General features: G+C 36.8%; 1 protein-coding gene across 3 annotated transcripts in view; it reads left to right on the plus strand.

The window, feature by feature from the left end:
* The first annotated feature begins 6,196 nt into the window (after window positions 1-6,196).
* The window catches only part of kctd15b (potassium channel tetramerization domain containing 15b), a 32,541-nt gene continuing 25,196 nt past the window's right edge, over window positions 6,197-13,541 (plus strand). Inside the window, exons 1-2 of one of the 3 annotated variants that reach the window (XM_051871075.1) lie at window positions 6,197-6,976; window positions 9,538-9,713. In XM_051871075.1, coding sequence (XP_051727035.1) covers window positions 9,550-9,713 — 164 coding nt within the window. In that variant the 5' untranslated portion in view covers window positions 6,197-6,976; window positions 9,538-9,549. The other 2 variants (XM_051871074.1, XM_051871073.1) reach the window with 2 other exon arrangements.

Below are 13,541 nucleotides of genomic sequence, written 5' to 3' on the forward strand. Positions count from 1 at the left end.
TCAAAAGCAGCATTATTCAAAATATCAAAAAACAGTTGATTATGGCATGCTGAAAATATGGCATCCATCACTTTGACATTTAAAGAAAGGCAAAAGCAAAGATTGGATATGTTTCCTCATCAATATGGAGATGCTGCGTTAATTTTTGAAAAGCCATTGTTGGCTTTTATTGCTTTTATAGGCGCGCTGCAGTCGCCCAGAGCGATGGATTCATCAAAGACAGATGCACAACGATGAGCACAAGAAGCATTTCTGATGTTCTCATGACAGAAACATTCACTGAGGAACAACTCAAATGTATAATACGCAACGGCATAAATGTGAAATTCAGAATTTACCCTATTGGCTCCCTAACAATTCATAAGTGAGCATTTGAATTGAATTGGTGCACAACACACTAAAAGTTGAACTGAAATTTGAATTGAAATGACATTAAGGAAAAATGAACTCATGAAATTTAATGAAATTTAACACAGCCACACAACAGAGAGCAAATGCATCAATAATTTTGCCTGTTTATTCCCTGATTTCTGAAAAAGTACACTAAAAAAAATATTGTTGGTTTAACTTAAAAAAAGTAAGTTACCTGGTTGCCTTAATTTTGAGTTCATTGAAAGTAAAAATTTGAGTTAATACAATGAAGGCGATTTCAACAGAAACTCAAAATATTAAGTTATCTGAACCACATTATTAATTATACATTAAGTTGATTTAACAAAAGAAAGAAGTTGTGAAATGATGAAAAAAAAAATATTTCTAATTCAATAGTGTCAAAACAAGTAACATGTCCATCACACTGTTTTCAGATAACTTTATAAAAATGTATGCTGCAAGTCACTTTGTATAAAAGCAGCTGTCAAATGCATAAATGTCAAGCAAATCTCAGATCAGATCATGATGTAAAAATCAATAACATTTCAAATCTTCAAATTTAAGTTAAAGGACAAGCCTAAAATCGAGAAATACTGACAAATTTAATATCAACTCTTGAAACTTTAATATTTGGAACAAAATGGGTTAAAGCTTTTATACTCTAAAAAATGCTAAAATAACCCAATTCAGATTAAATATTGTCCATGGGTTAAATATGGACTAACCCAGTGGTTGGGTTAAATGTTTGAGTTTTGAGTTTCTATTTAAAACAGTTTTAACCCAGCGAATGGGTTAAATGTTTACCCAACCTGCTGAGTAGTTTTATTTAACTCAAGTATTGTTTAAAAATGACTGTATTTCATGCTTAAAATGAACCCAAAATAGGCTGGACATTTATTAATATGTTTAATAAATGAACATTTATTAATATGTTGAATAAATAAATATTAAATTATAAACATTTATTAAATTGCTTATTTATAAATGTTCACCTTTTGATTATTATTGTTGCCTCTAGTAATTATGTGTCTGATTTTTCATTTCCAACCTATTTTGGGTTCATTTTAAGCCAGTCATTTTTAATCAGTAGTTGGGCAAACATTTAACTCAGCTGCTGGGTCAAAACAATCCAATCGCTGGGTTTGTCCATATTTAACCCAGAATTTTTTTTAGTGTATATCCTTTTAAAATTAGATTCCCCCCCCCTTTCTATAATACAGTATTTTTAAGGGATAATAAAACATAAGGACTTGCACATACACTATAAAAAATCATTATTTGTTATCACAACTTTTTTTTCTTTTGTCAAATCAACTTAGATAATTAATGTGGTTCAGATAACATAATATTTTGAGTTTCTATTTATAAACCAATCTCCTTCATTGTATTAACTCAAATTTCTAATTTCAATGAACTCAAAATTTTAAGGTAACCAGGTAACTTACTTTTTAAAGTTAAACCAACAATATTTTTTACAGTGTATAAAACAAGTAACATGCTCAGATGAAAGTGTGTCACTGCTAATGGAGACTCCTGTCATTACCGCTGTAGCACATTCAGAAACGTCATTTCTTCTCATCTTCACAATCTGAATCTAGAAATTGTCTCCTGCTGAGCGTCTTCAGGTGGCTTTAAACATCTTCTGATCAAACCTCAGCCAGCGTGACATTAACATGACAAACTTTTAATGAGATTCAGACAGCGGCTGAGTCCTGCTTCAGTATGAACTGGTTCCACTTCAGATGTTCAGTGTTCAGCGGCAGAAAGAATCACAGCAGGTGAGGAAATCAGATTCACATTAAAAGTTCTGCTTATTACCAAAAGCATCAAAATTTCATTATTTCCAGTACAAATGCTAAATTTGAATTATGCAAGTTTTTATTTGTTATATGAAGTTCAGATTAGAACTGTATCAGAAACTTTTCCCATACCTTCATTTATTTTTGCTAATTTTTAAAGGTGTGGTTAATTATGATTTGACTTTTTTAACTTTAGTTAGTGTGTAATGTTGCTCTTTGAGCATAAACAACATCTGCAAAGTTACGACGCTCAAAGTTCAATGCAAAGGAGATTTTTTTTTTTTTTTAAAGAAAAATTTTTTTAAGGACTACAACAAATGGCTGGTAGGGACTACAATGAGCTTCTTCCCAGGTTGGTGACATAACTAACCCCAAAATTTACATAAACCCCGCCCCCTGAGAGCACACAACAAAAGGGTCCATGTTGGGCTGCTTTAGAGAAGAGGAAGAGTTGTTGTAGTAGAGTGTTGTTGACATGCCGTCATTTTACACCGGACTGCTTCACAAACGAGGGTCAATTCAACAAAAAAAAAAAAGATTAACATGACGGCACATGCTAGTCAATGAGTTGAATCAACTCCACAGCAACTACATAAATTTATCCACAAACCATTCAGAAACTGTCTAAAAGTTGTAACTTCTTCCTGAGTCTCTCCATCAGTGTCGACTCCGCTTTGAACAATGTAAGGCTGAACACCGTTACTGACAATCATTTTGGCTGTGTGAGATTCTCCAGCTTTGTTGTTGAGCAACCGAAGCGCGAGCTGTTAAAGCTCCGCCCTCTTCTGGAAAGGGGGCCGGGAGCAGCAGCTCATTTGCATTTAAAGGGACACACAAAAACGGCGTGTTTTTGCTCACACCCAAATAGGGGCAAATTTGACAAGCTATAATAAATGATCTGTGGGGTATTTTGATCTGAAACTTCACAGACACATTCTGGGAACACCAGAGACTTATATTACATCTTGTAAAAGGGGCATTATAGGTCCCCTTTAAATGCCTTGTGCATATATGATTTATACTCTCGTCCCAGGCCCCAACTTTTAATCTTAAAATAAATTAAAATATGCGTGCCTCATCATATCCATAAACAGAGAAAAGTGGCTGCTTTGACACGTGTCTGAAGTATGGCAGAGGTTAGTTGTCAGAAGTTTGACATGGAACATGATTTGACATGAATCACCCATTTTAAACAAATGCCGAACAGAGGAGCGTCTGCTGGCAAAAAGAGAATGTGACAGAGCTGTAATAAAACAAGATTCAACATTGGCTTACGGAGATGGAGAGAACGAAAGGATAGTAAAGATGACGCGGAGATGACGTTTTTATTACACAAGAGGTGTGTAAGGTATTTTATTGAACAGATAAACTGAGATGAACAGATAAACTCTCTAACAGAGTTCATTGTAAAGTATGATCTATGTGAAGGGTCATATTCATCCGCACAGTCTTTTGCAAAACGCATAAAGTTTTGTTTTTTAACTGCTAGAGGGCCAAAAGTTACATAGAGTACCTTTATTCATTTTACATCATTTCTAAATTGTTAAAATCCTTGTATAGAAACATTCCAGATTTTTAGTGTACTTTAAGACTTTTTGGACCCACACTTCATCATCATCATCATCAGCTGAAAGGATGTTTTCTGGATATCACTGTCAGTTGTCAAACGGATCTCACTGCGGATCATCACAGGGAATCTGACCCACTTCTGCTTTTCCTCTCACAGACAGCACAGTAAAATCCATAAATTAAAGGAATTAACTGATGGCAACTAAAACACCTAGGGCGACTTTTGTAAGCTGTTTAAATCTTTAAACTTACAACATCTTCTGCACACTGCTGTAATTGAACGTACTGCAGGCGTGTTGTATTAATGAAGGAAAAACTACAAACCGCATTCATTCCTCCTCTGTTTGTAAGTCCTGAGGAAGGCACTTTCTGGCTCCGGGACGAGTTTTCTTCTGCATCTGATACCTGGAGGATTGCTCAGGTTGCCGTATTTTGTAATCAATTAAGCAGTTGTTTTGAAAAATAATCTTGTTTTTATGCATTTCAGATGCTGAGAGAGGATTATCAGTTCCGATCGATGAAACTATTGCCACAAGCACTATACAGAACAGCATTATATTTTATTATTAATACAGGAAACACCAGTGCTAGTTGTCTGTAATATTTCTGAGACATAAATATGCAGGTTCCACTGTGACAACTTACCCCATGTAGTGTGACCACGTGTGTTACTATTGGGGCATGTTGTCACAAAAGGTCAACAAGCGTTTAATGAATTCAGTGGTATTTTTGTAAATGTTTGTACTCAAGATGTTAATATTAATGTCTGTACAGCAAGTGATAGAAATGTGACAACTAGTTGTCACATTTCTATCTATAATATTACTTAATTTTATTCTATATATTCTGCTCTTTAAAAAATGCTGGTTGAGTTAAATGTTTGCCCAACCTGCTGGGCTGTTTTATGTAACTCAACTATTGTTTAAAAATTACTGTATTGCTTGCTTAAAATCAACCCAAATACGTTGTAAATTAACATTTATTAATAAGTTTAATGAATAATAATTAAACAATCAACATTTATTAAATTGCTTATTAGTAAATGTTCAGCTTTTGATTATTATTGTTGCCTCTAGTAATTATGTGTCTGATTTTTAATTTCCAACATATTTGGGGTTCATTTTTATCAGCCATATAGTTTGTTTTTATACAATAGTTGAGTTAAATAAAACGGTCCAGCATGTTGCTCAAACATTTAACCAAACCGTTGGGTTTGTCAATATTTAACCCAATCGCTGGGTTTGTCCGTATTTAATCCAACCACTGGGCTAAAACAACCCAATCGCTGGGTTTGTCCATATTTAACCCAACCGCTGGGTTAAAACAACCCAATCGCTGGGTTTGTCCATATTTAACCCAACCGCTGGGTTTGTCAATATTTAACCCAATCACTGGGTTTGTCCAAATTTAACCCAATCGCTGGATTTGTCCACATTTAACCCAACTGCTGAGCTAAAACAACCCAATCGCTGGGTTTGTCCATATTTATCCCAACCACTGGGTTAAAACAATTCAACCACTGGGTTTGTCCATATTTAACCCAACTGCTGGGTTAAAACAACCCAATCACTGGGTTTGTCCATATTTAACCCAACCGCTGGGTTAAAACAACCCAATCGCTGGGTTTGTCCATATTTAACCCAACTGCTGGGTTAAAACAACCCAATCACTGGGTTTGTCCATATTTAACCCAAACGCTGGGTTAAAACAACCCAATCGCTGGATGTGTCCATATTTAACCCAACTTGGGTTGTTTTTAACCCAGCACTTTTTAGAGTAAAGGTGAACATTTACTAATAAGCAATTTGATAAATGCTTATTGTTTAATTATTATTAATTAAACTTTAAACATATAAATAAATGTTAATTTCTAGCCTATTTTGGGTTCATTTTAAGCAAGCAATGCAGTAATTTTTAAACAATAGTTGAGTAAAATAAAAACTAAAAAATGGTTTGTCCATTTTTAAATGTTGTAGAAATCAGGATGAACCATATTTCTCTTTGTCTTTCCTCTATTCTTGTACTGTAATAAAATGAATCATTATTATATACTAATCTTTTCTATTATACACTATATGAGACTGTCTTTCTGTCATTCGTCTAAACTGACACTGGTGGGCGCCAAACATCATGGAAAGCCTCCTTCAGCATCAGTCCTGCATGTGAGAGCTCCAGTAATTATGGGTCTCAGCACAACATCAATTATTCACACTTATTTACACGCAAATAAACAAACATTCAGATAAATAAATAATCGACTACCTGCGCGGGGAACGCGGGGCCGCTGCGCGCAGCTGATGCCCAACACAACTGTCTTTATTTGTTTGCCTGCTGTTAAATAAACGAAAATCCAGCGCGAGAAGTGTAAGATTGTGTTTGTGTGGGTTTAAACTGACGTTGTGCGCGTCTGCCCTGTTTGCCCGGGAGATCCTGGAACAGACATCTCCATCTAGCCGTGCGCAATAATTGAAATGGCGCATTTGGCTGCGGGCGGACTGCGAGGGCGCACAGTGAATGATGTCCAGACGTCATTTGCTTTTAATGGCCTCCAGGAAATTTGCCATTACAATTCTCACAGACATTAGAGCAAAGAGAGGAGTGCGGGGGAAAGCGCCGCATGCATGAGCACCAAGATCCAGATTTTTTGCTTTGTTAAAAGAATACGCGTCTTTTATCGCCACTTTATCAACAAGTTCCAGTGCGCCTCCTGCTTTAGCTAGAGAGACTTTTACTCGTTCAGGGAAGGAAAATGTGTTGCCTTTGCGAAAGAGCCTGGGGGAATATTACATCAGACGAAATGACAATGATTAAAATCAGCCTTTCTGCCTCTCCAAAGTCTCAGGAACGGCGCGGTGACACTTGCCTGATGCGTAAACCGTTATATGCCGAACTTTAAACCCTCGCCAGCTATTTTTACTTCGCGAAAGAGCGCGAGGCTAAATAATCGAGGGGAATATCAGGTTTGCATCTGTTCCAATGAGTCTGCTCGGGTTTGAGTTAATTGTCCTCTAATCCTGTGGCCCCAGAGGCGTTTGCGCAGCCTGGAGCCAGAATTCTTCTTTCGGCTCTGCTCTGATTTAGAGACGGATTATTGGCTTCCTTCTGCCCATAAGCAAAGCAGCAGATTCACCGTGGCCAAAAAAGACAGTGGCGAGGCTGATATACGCGACCGAATCAGAGTATTAAGAAATAAGAAGATCAAGAGGGGGAAGGAGAGCTCTGGTCTCCTGGAGAAGGTAAGACAGTCCTGCGCGCGTTTGCGCTCGAGCTCTGAACGCGTCCAGACCACAGCAGCGCTGCTCGTTATAGTCACCCACAGCCTTTGCGACCCATCTACGGCGTGTTTTAATGCAGTTTGACGAGGTTTTCACTCCGGACAGGAAGATAATAGCTTTATCGGATAGAAACTTGACAGAGAGCGAGCAACGCATTCATCTGGGAGCAGATTGAACCGGACTCGGATCGCGATTCGGACACCTACGATGTTTGAAACGGTACCATTTCCAATTAAATCTCACCTCAATGTAGAGTAGATGATTGATGTGATGGTGCTTTTGTGTTTTACCGAGAATGACTGCGACGCCGCGAAAACGCGACGCGTCCTCAAAACGCATCTACGCATCATGTCCTGTGAGAGATTTCACGCTTTTCTGATTCTCTAACCTTATTAAACACCATCTACGCAGCGAGAACCTGTGATATTACGAGGATGTGCCTCATACCTGAAGCTTTATCGCTTGTGAGTGAGACGCCATGTTGTGAAATGATCTGAATTGAAGTTTTAACCCGTAGGGCACCGAAGTGAAACTGGAAAAAGAAAGCAGAAAAAGCGTTGATTTTGCTGTATGTGTAAGTTTATGTGTAAGTTCGCAGGCATTTTAAAAATTCCGCCATTAAGCGTTGAAAATAAACGCGTTTATTGGGAGGAAAAACAAACCGTCCTAAAGTTTGACTGGTAAACTGGTAGCTTGAACATGCTAGATAGTCCAAGCTAGTAGACCAGCTAGCCATACCAGTTCAATGTGGTCAATATGGTTTTGGAACCACCACCTAAAAGTAGCTACAAGTTTAAGATGTATATTTTCCGGCAAAAAGAAAACATTTAGTATAGTATGTGGCTCCCATTTGAGAATTTTTGGGAACCAATTCCGTTTATTAGCCATAAACTAATATCCCTTCACATCACAGGAAGGTTTTTGTATGACAACAATATGAACGTTTTTATTATTATAAACCATCTGATCTGGGTATGGAGTGTTTTGGGCTCATGAACATGAGTTTGTGTGGCATTTTGCTCATGTTAATGAATATTTCTGTACTTGACCATCTTTTCTTGTGACTTTAACAATGTAGTATTCTTTTACTCTTCTACCTGGTCCCTCCTATTAATAAAGAGAGAGAGAGAGAGAGTGAGAGAGAAGGGGTAGATCCACTGTATTCCCTCGGCATTAATATCTGGGCTTTTGGTTACAACGCCTGTAGCTATATGGAGATGAGGGATAGCTTCATATGCCAAAACGTCTTAAGTCTTTTTTTTTTTTTTCAATGGAATCTGTAATGTATCATCTTGCTTGTGTATTAAATGAACATTAGTGCTCAGGGCTTGGTGGCAACACCCTGGAAAATTCTGCCGTCTGCCTCCAGCGCATCGCCTCCAGCCCTGGAGCTGAGCTGAGCCCATAACAACTGCCTTCTGTTTACCATGTATGGTTAAAATAACTGGCGCACAAATGAGCCACTGCATGGAAGAACTTGTCGTTGAAATCCCTTTGAACTCCAGGTTCACAATGAAGCTGGAATATGTTAAGTCGTATTTCCATGCGTGATCCGGGCATTGTGAGGTAAAGTTTTGACTTGTACAAACAAGCCTTTAAGTTCGAACAGTTAAATAAAAGGCTTGCTTTTTCATTAGACAATCTTAAAAGTAAAACTCAGGATGAAAGTAAAAATACTCAACTGATATGGGGGTTGTGAGTGATTCACTCTTTGATTCAAATTTTGGAGATTTGTGCATAACCTGGATTTATTCGGAGCATTTGCACTAGTAAGTGTGAAATGCATGTCAAAACGTCACACCAAACCCTTACGTTGGCATGCATTCATTTAGCAGATGCTTTATGCATGCAAATTGACTTAAAAATAAGAAAAACTGTAACAAGTCCTATGAGAAATTCCACAATCCAAAGTTTCAAAATTGCTCCGAACAGAGATGAGACTCGAGTAGAAGAGTCGTTTAAGATTGTGCATGAGCAATTGCAAATTATGCATTGAAGAAATTGGTCGTTGTGAACAGAGAAAACGTCTTTAGAGGCAGCTTCCATCATGGAAATCCAGTGCCAGTGGAAGTTGAGTAATTCCGAACCTCTCCTGGTTGGAAGTGATGCCTGGCATTCCACGTGAACGCGCACAATGCCCTCGTTTCCCAAATGTTCAGATTGGTTGCTGAGGTGTCGGAGGATATCACGTCTAGCACATAACACGACCTTTAATTAGAAACTTGCCGTTTTTTTTTCTCCTCTCCCATCCCCGGAGGCGAACACCTCGCGTATCTCTCTCCCGCTCCCTCTCTCTGCAGCGTTAATAAACATCCTTGTATCCTGCCCTCGGGCCGCACCAGTGAAAAGATGCAAACATACTTCATTAGAGCCGTGGCAATAATTTGTAAGCTAAATATGCGATGGGGCAGATGAGAAAACGATCTGATAAGTCTCGCACAGGCGCTCAAGGTGGGAGAGACGCTAACGCACCGTGAAGGCAGCATCATTTCTCCATGGCTTTCCCGTTTGTCTGCTTCCAGGAAGGGAGAAGCATGTCACGCCTGTCTCTGACCCGGTCTCCGGTCTCTCCTCTGGCCGCGCAGGGGATTCCACTGCCGGCTCAGCTCACCAAAGCCAACGCGCCCGTGCACATCGACGTGGGTGGCCACATGTACACCAGCAGCCTGGCGACCCTCACCAAATACCCAGACTCACGGTAAGACCCCTGGCCTCTCCGTCCTGTTACGTAAATGTGTACAGTCAGCAGTGCAGTGATAAAGTTACGTTTATGTTTTAATGGCTTTTTCAGGGTGTGCAAATGTTGTGGAGAGATTATTTTTACATTATAGAAACCATTATGAACTGTTACAGTCATTTTGCTTGAAGTACAATGGAGCTTTATAGGGTTTTTGACTCAATTTTAAAGAACCCTTTATAGCAAAAAGGTTCTATATAAGGAGAAATGTCTTAAATGATTGCATAACATTTTCATGTTTTTTTTTTTTTTTTTAGTGATATAGTATGTTTATGGTCTGCTTAATTCATAACATTTAATTACAATAAAATTAATTAATTAAAACTAAATCCCGTGATAAAAGGTTCTAGCGGTTGACGGAACACTTGAAGGTTCTAAATGGAATCTTTTCTTCTAAGAATGCTCATTTAAACCTTTTTTTTTTTTTTATTTAAACTTGAAAATGTTTGGGATCTGTTGAATCTCAAATCATGCTCTCAGTGATCATCAGGTGCTCAGTAAAGCAAAAGAAAGTTGCACTAAATACTGAGACATTCACAAATTCATCTGCATTTTGATTATGCTGATCATTTTCAATGAAACATTAGTATTAAATTGCTAAATGGAAGTGTTTCTCGGTTCTTCCAGACTCTGTGTGTAATGTTAGTGGAGTGTTTGATGCTGTTCACTTAATTAGAGCTGATTAGAGGCTAATTATCTGTTCTGATGACGTCTGACTAATCCTGAACGTGAATATGATCATATTCCCTGTCACTTGCTCTGTTACTTTATTAGGAGAGAGACAGAATTCTAAGCGCTCATATGCTTTCATCATAGAGTGAGATTAATTCTGATTTCTGAACAGAGAGAGAGAGAGAATAACATTGGAATATTGAATTTCATCGCACTTGATCAGATAATAAAAACCGTTTCAAGTTTTATTAGTGGAAACACAATAGCAAAGTTTATTCTTAGTTTGATGAGTGAACATGAGCGAATATGATTGCGTTTTGAGTGGTACAGTTTGTGCAATGATTTTTATTGTTACTAGTATAGTTTTTGTTGCGATTGTTTGTGTTTTAATTGGCAAAGCAGTGGTTATGAAGTAAATAACTTTAAGCATGTATTCTATTCTATATTTGTTCACTTAAGTCATACATAGAGATGTCATTTTAGTATCAAATTGAGTATCTGAATTTACTCAAATGCTGCATGATCTTTTCTTTATCATTTTTTAATGATGCTTCATTTTTTTTTTTTTTTTTTAGTTTGATTTTTAGTGGATGTATGAAGTCAAGTTCACATAGTTTTTTCATCATTTTCAACACTAGATCTGTTGTTTTATTATTACAAACCATAGAAACCAACTTGTGAAAAGTTGTGCACTACTGTTCAAACAGTTTGGGTCACGGTTTCCACACAAAAAAAACAGTCATAAATGTTTCTTGAGCAGCAAATCATCATATTAGAGTGATTTCTGAAGGATCATGTGACACTGAAGTCTGGAGTAATGATGCAGAAAATTCAGCTTTGAATCACAGGAATAAATTATATTTTAAAATATATTCACAGAGAAAACAGTTGTTTTAAATTGTAATAATATTTCAGATTTTTTGCTGTATTTTTGATTAAATTAACGCAGCCTTGGTGAACAGAAGAGACTTCTTTCAAAAACATTAAAAAATCTTACCAAACCCTAACTTTGTATATGTAATGCAATGACATTCATACATTAAGTGTATCTTAAGTGTCCAAAGTAACTTCCACCATTAAAAGCGTGCTTTCATTTGAGTCCACAAAACATCCGCACACATTAGCGCCCACTTTCACTAATCACACTGACAAGTGGGAAACCCACTCATGGATGCAAACACACACTCACACACACACACACACACACCGGCACAGCGACAGTTAAACAAACGCTCTCCCAGCACTTGGCCTCAGAGGCCGAGCTGACAGCTAAGAGAGTCCAGTTAAAGAACCTTAAGTTGATGATGTCTTTTAATAGATTGATCCCTTAATAATGCAGTGCGGGAAAAGAAACTCGCTCTATAACTAATGTGTGAACATTCATCTCCCTCCAGCTCAGTCTGCTGAAGTGACAGGACATATGAAAGTTTCATGCTCATTCTGTGGGGTCTTTCTTACAGAGATCGGTAGGATGAGGGCAGTTGTGATCGTGAGTGTTAGTAGTGGAATTATGTGTCATTTTTGCACAAAGTATGTACAAAAGATCGTCAAATGTTTTGACAGTGAGACAAATCTGTTGACCTGTATGACTTTTTGAAGATTGCAAAATATTTGTTTTTCATTGCTCTTTTAAAATGATTTTTAACTATATACTTGTTTTTAAATAAATACTTCAAGAAAGGAAAAAAGCGACACAGGGTTTTGCCTCTTAGAAACAGAACTGGGACTTGTTTACATCTGGTGTTGATATCCGTTGCAGGCGAGCCAATCACAAGTGTTCAGTGCTAAATTTAGGGCGCAGAAGTATTTTGTGACTCACTCAAAACACATATGTGATCAGATTTGTGGTGTAATATTAATGCATTCTGATGTATCCTGGACCCGCCTACTCACCTGTCAATCATGTGCCCTCCTAGAAACAAATATTGTTTTTCGTACTATACTTTATATTATTTCAGTTAATTTAGTATTTGACTGTGTATATATATTTGTAAAAAAAATATATAATTTTTTATGATTTCAGAGTTGACTAGCAGTGTGTTAACTCTCAAATCATAAAAATAAAAATTAAGTAATTCTAATGCATCCTGGACCTGCCAACTCACCTGTCAATCATGTGCCTTCCTAATAATGTATATATTTTTAATAATATTTTCAGTTAATTTAGTATTTATGACTGTGTGTGTGTATATATATATATATATATATATATATATATATATATATATATATATGTATATGTATATGTATATATGATTTCAGCAAATCTGAAATCATAAAAATAAAAAATGTTTTTTATTAAGAAAATTTTTATTTTTTATGATTTCAGAGTTAACTAGCTAGCAGTCTATTGACTGAAATCATAAAAAAATATATATCTTTAAGTTTACCTTAATATTTTTTTTAAGACTTCAGTAAATCTGAAATTATATAAATATGAAAAATATATTTTTATTAAGATAATCCTTTTTTATTCTCATGATTTCAGAGTTAACTAGCTAGCAGTCTGTTGGTTCTGAAATAAGATATAATAATTTAAGATATAATTTTTTATGATTTCATTTAACTCTGAAGTTATTAATATATTTTTTTATTGTAAATATCCTTTTTTGTTCTTATGATTTCATATAAAAAATGTAAAATATTTTTTACAAACTATATATATATATATATCAAATTTGTACAAAATGTTTTTTTATTTTTACAATTTCAGAGTTGACTGGCTAGGACCCACCTACTCACCTGTCAATCATGCATTTGCATATTTTGTATCTTTGCATATTTGAAGTCTTGTACATGTATTTGTTTAGGGCTTTTCCATATTTTCGGATCAGATGTATATGTTACATCTACACACAGTGACTCATTTGCTCTGGATCAGTTCCAGATGTGAACTGGACGTCAGTGTCAGGTCAGACGGCTGTAGTGGGAGTGTATGTCCTGTGAACAGTGAAGACAGTCTGACAGGAAGTGTCTGTCTGAGCCGTCATACCCACCACCGGCAGGACAGACGATTCCCGTTCCTCTCTCAGAGAGACTGATTCACCTGCTGGAGGTGACAGAGCCTCTGAAACAGACAAAGAGAGGAACAGAGTCAGTGTCTGAGACTGATGACTG

This window comes from Ctenopharyngodon idella, chromosome 18 (genome assembly GCF_019924925.1).
Source record: "Ctenopharyngodon idella isolate HZGC_01 chromosome 18, HZGC01, whole genome shotgun sequence".
Classification (NCBI taxonomy): domain Eukaryota; kingdom Metazoa; phylum Chordata; class Actinopteri; order Cypriniformes; family Xenocyprididae; genus Ctenopharyngodon; species Ctenopharyngodon idella.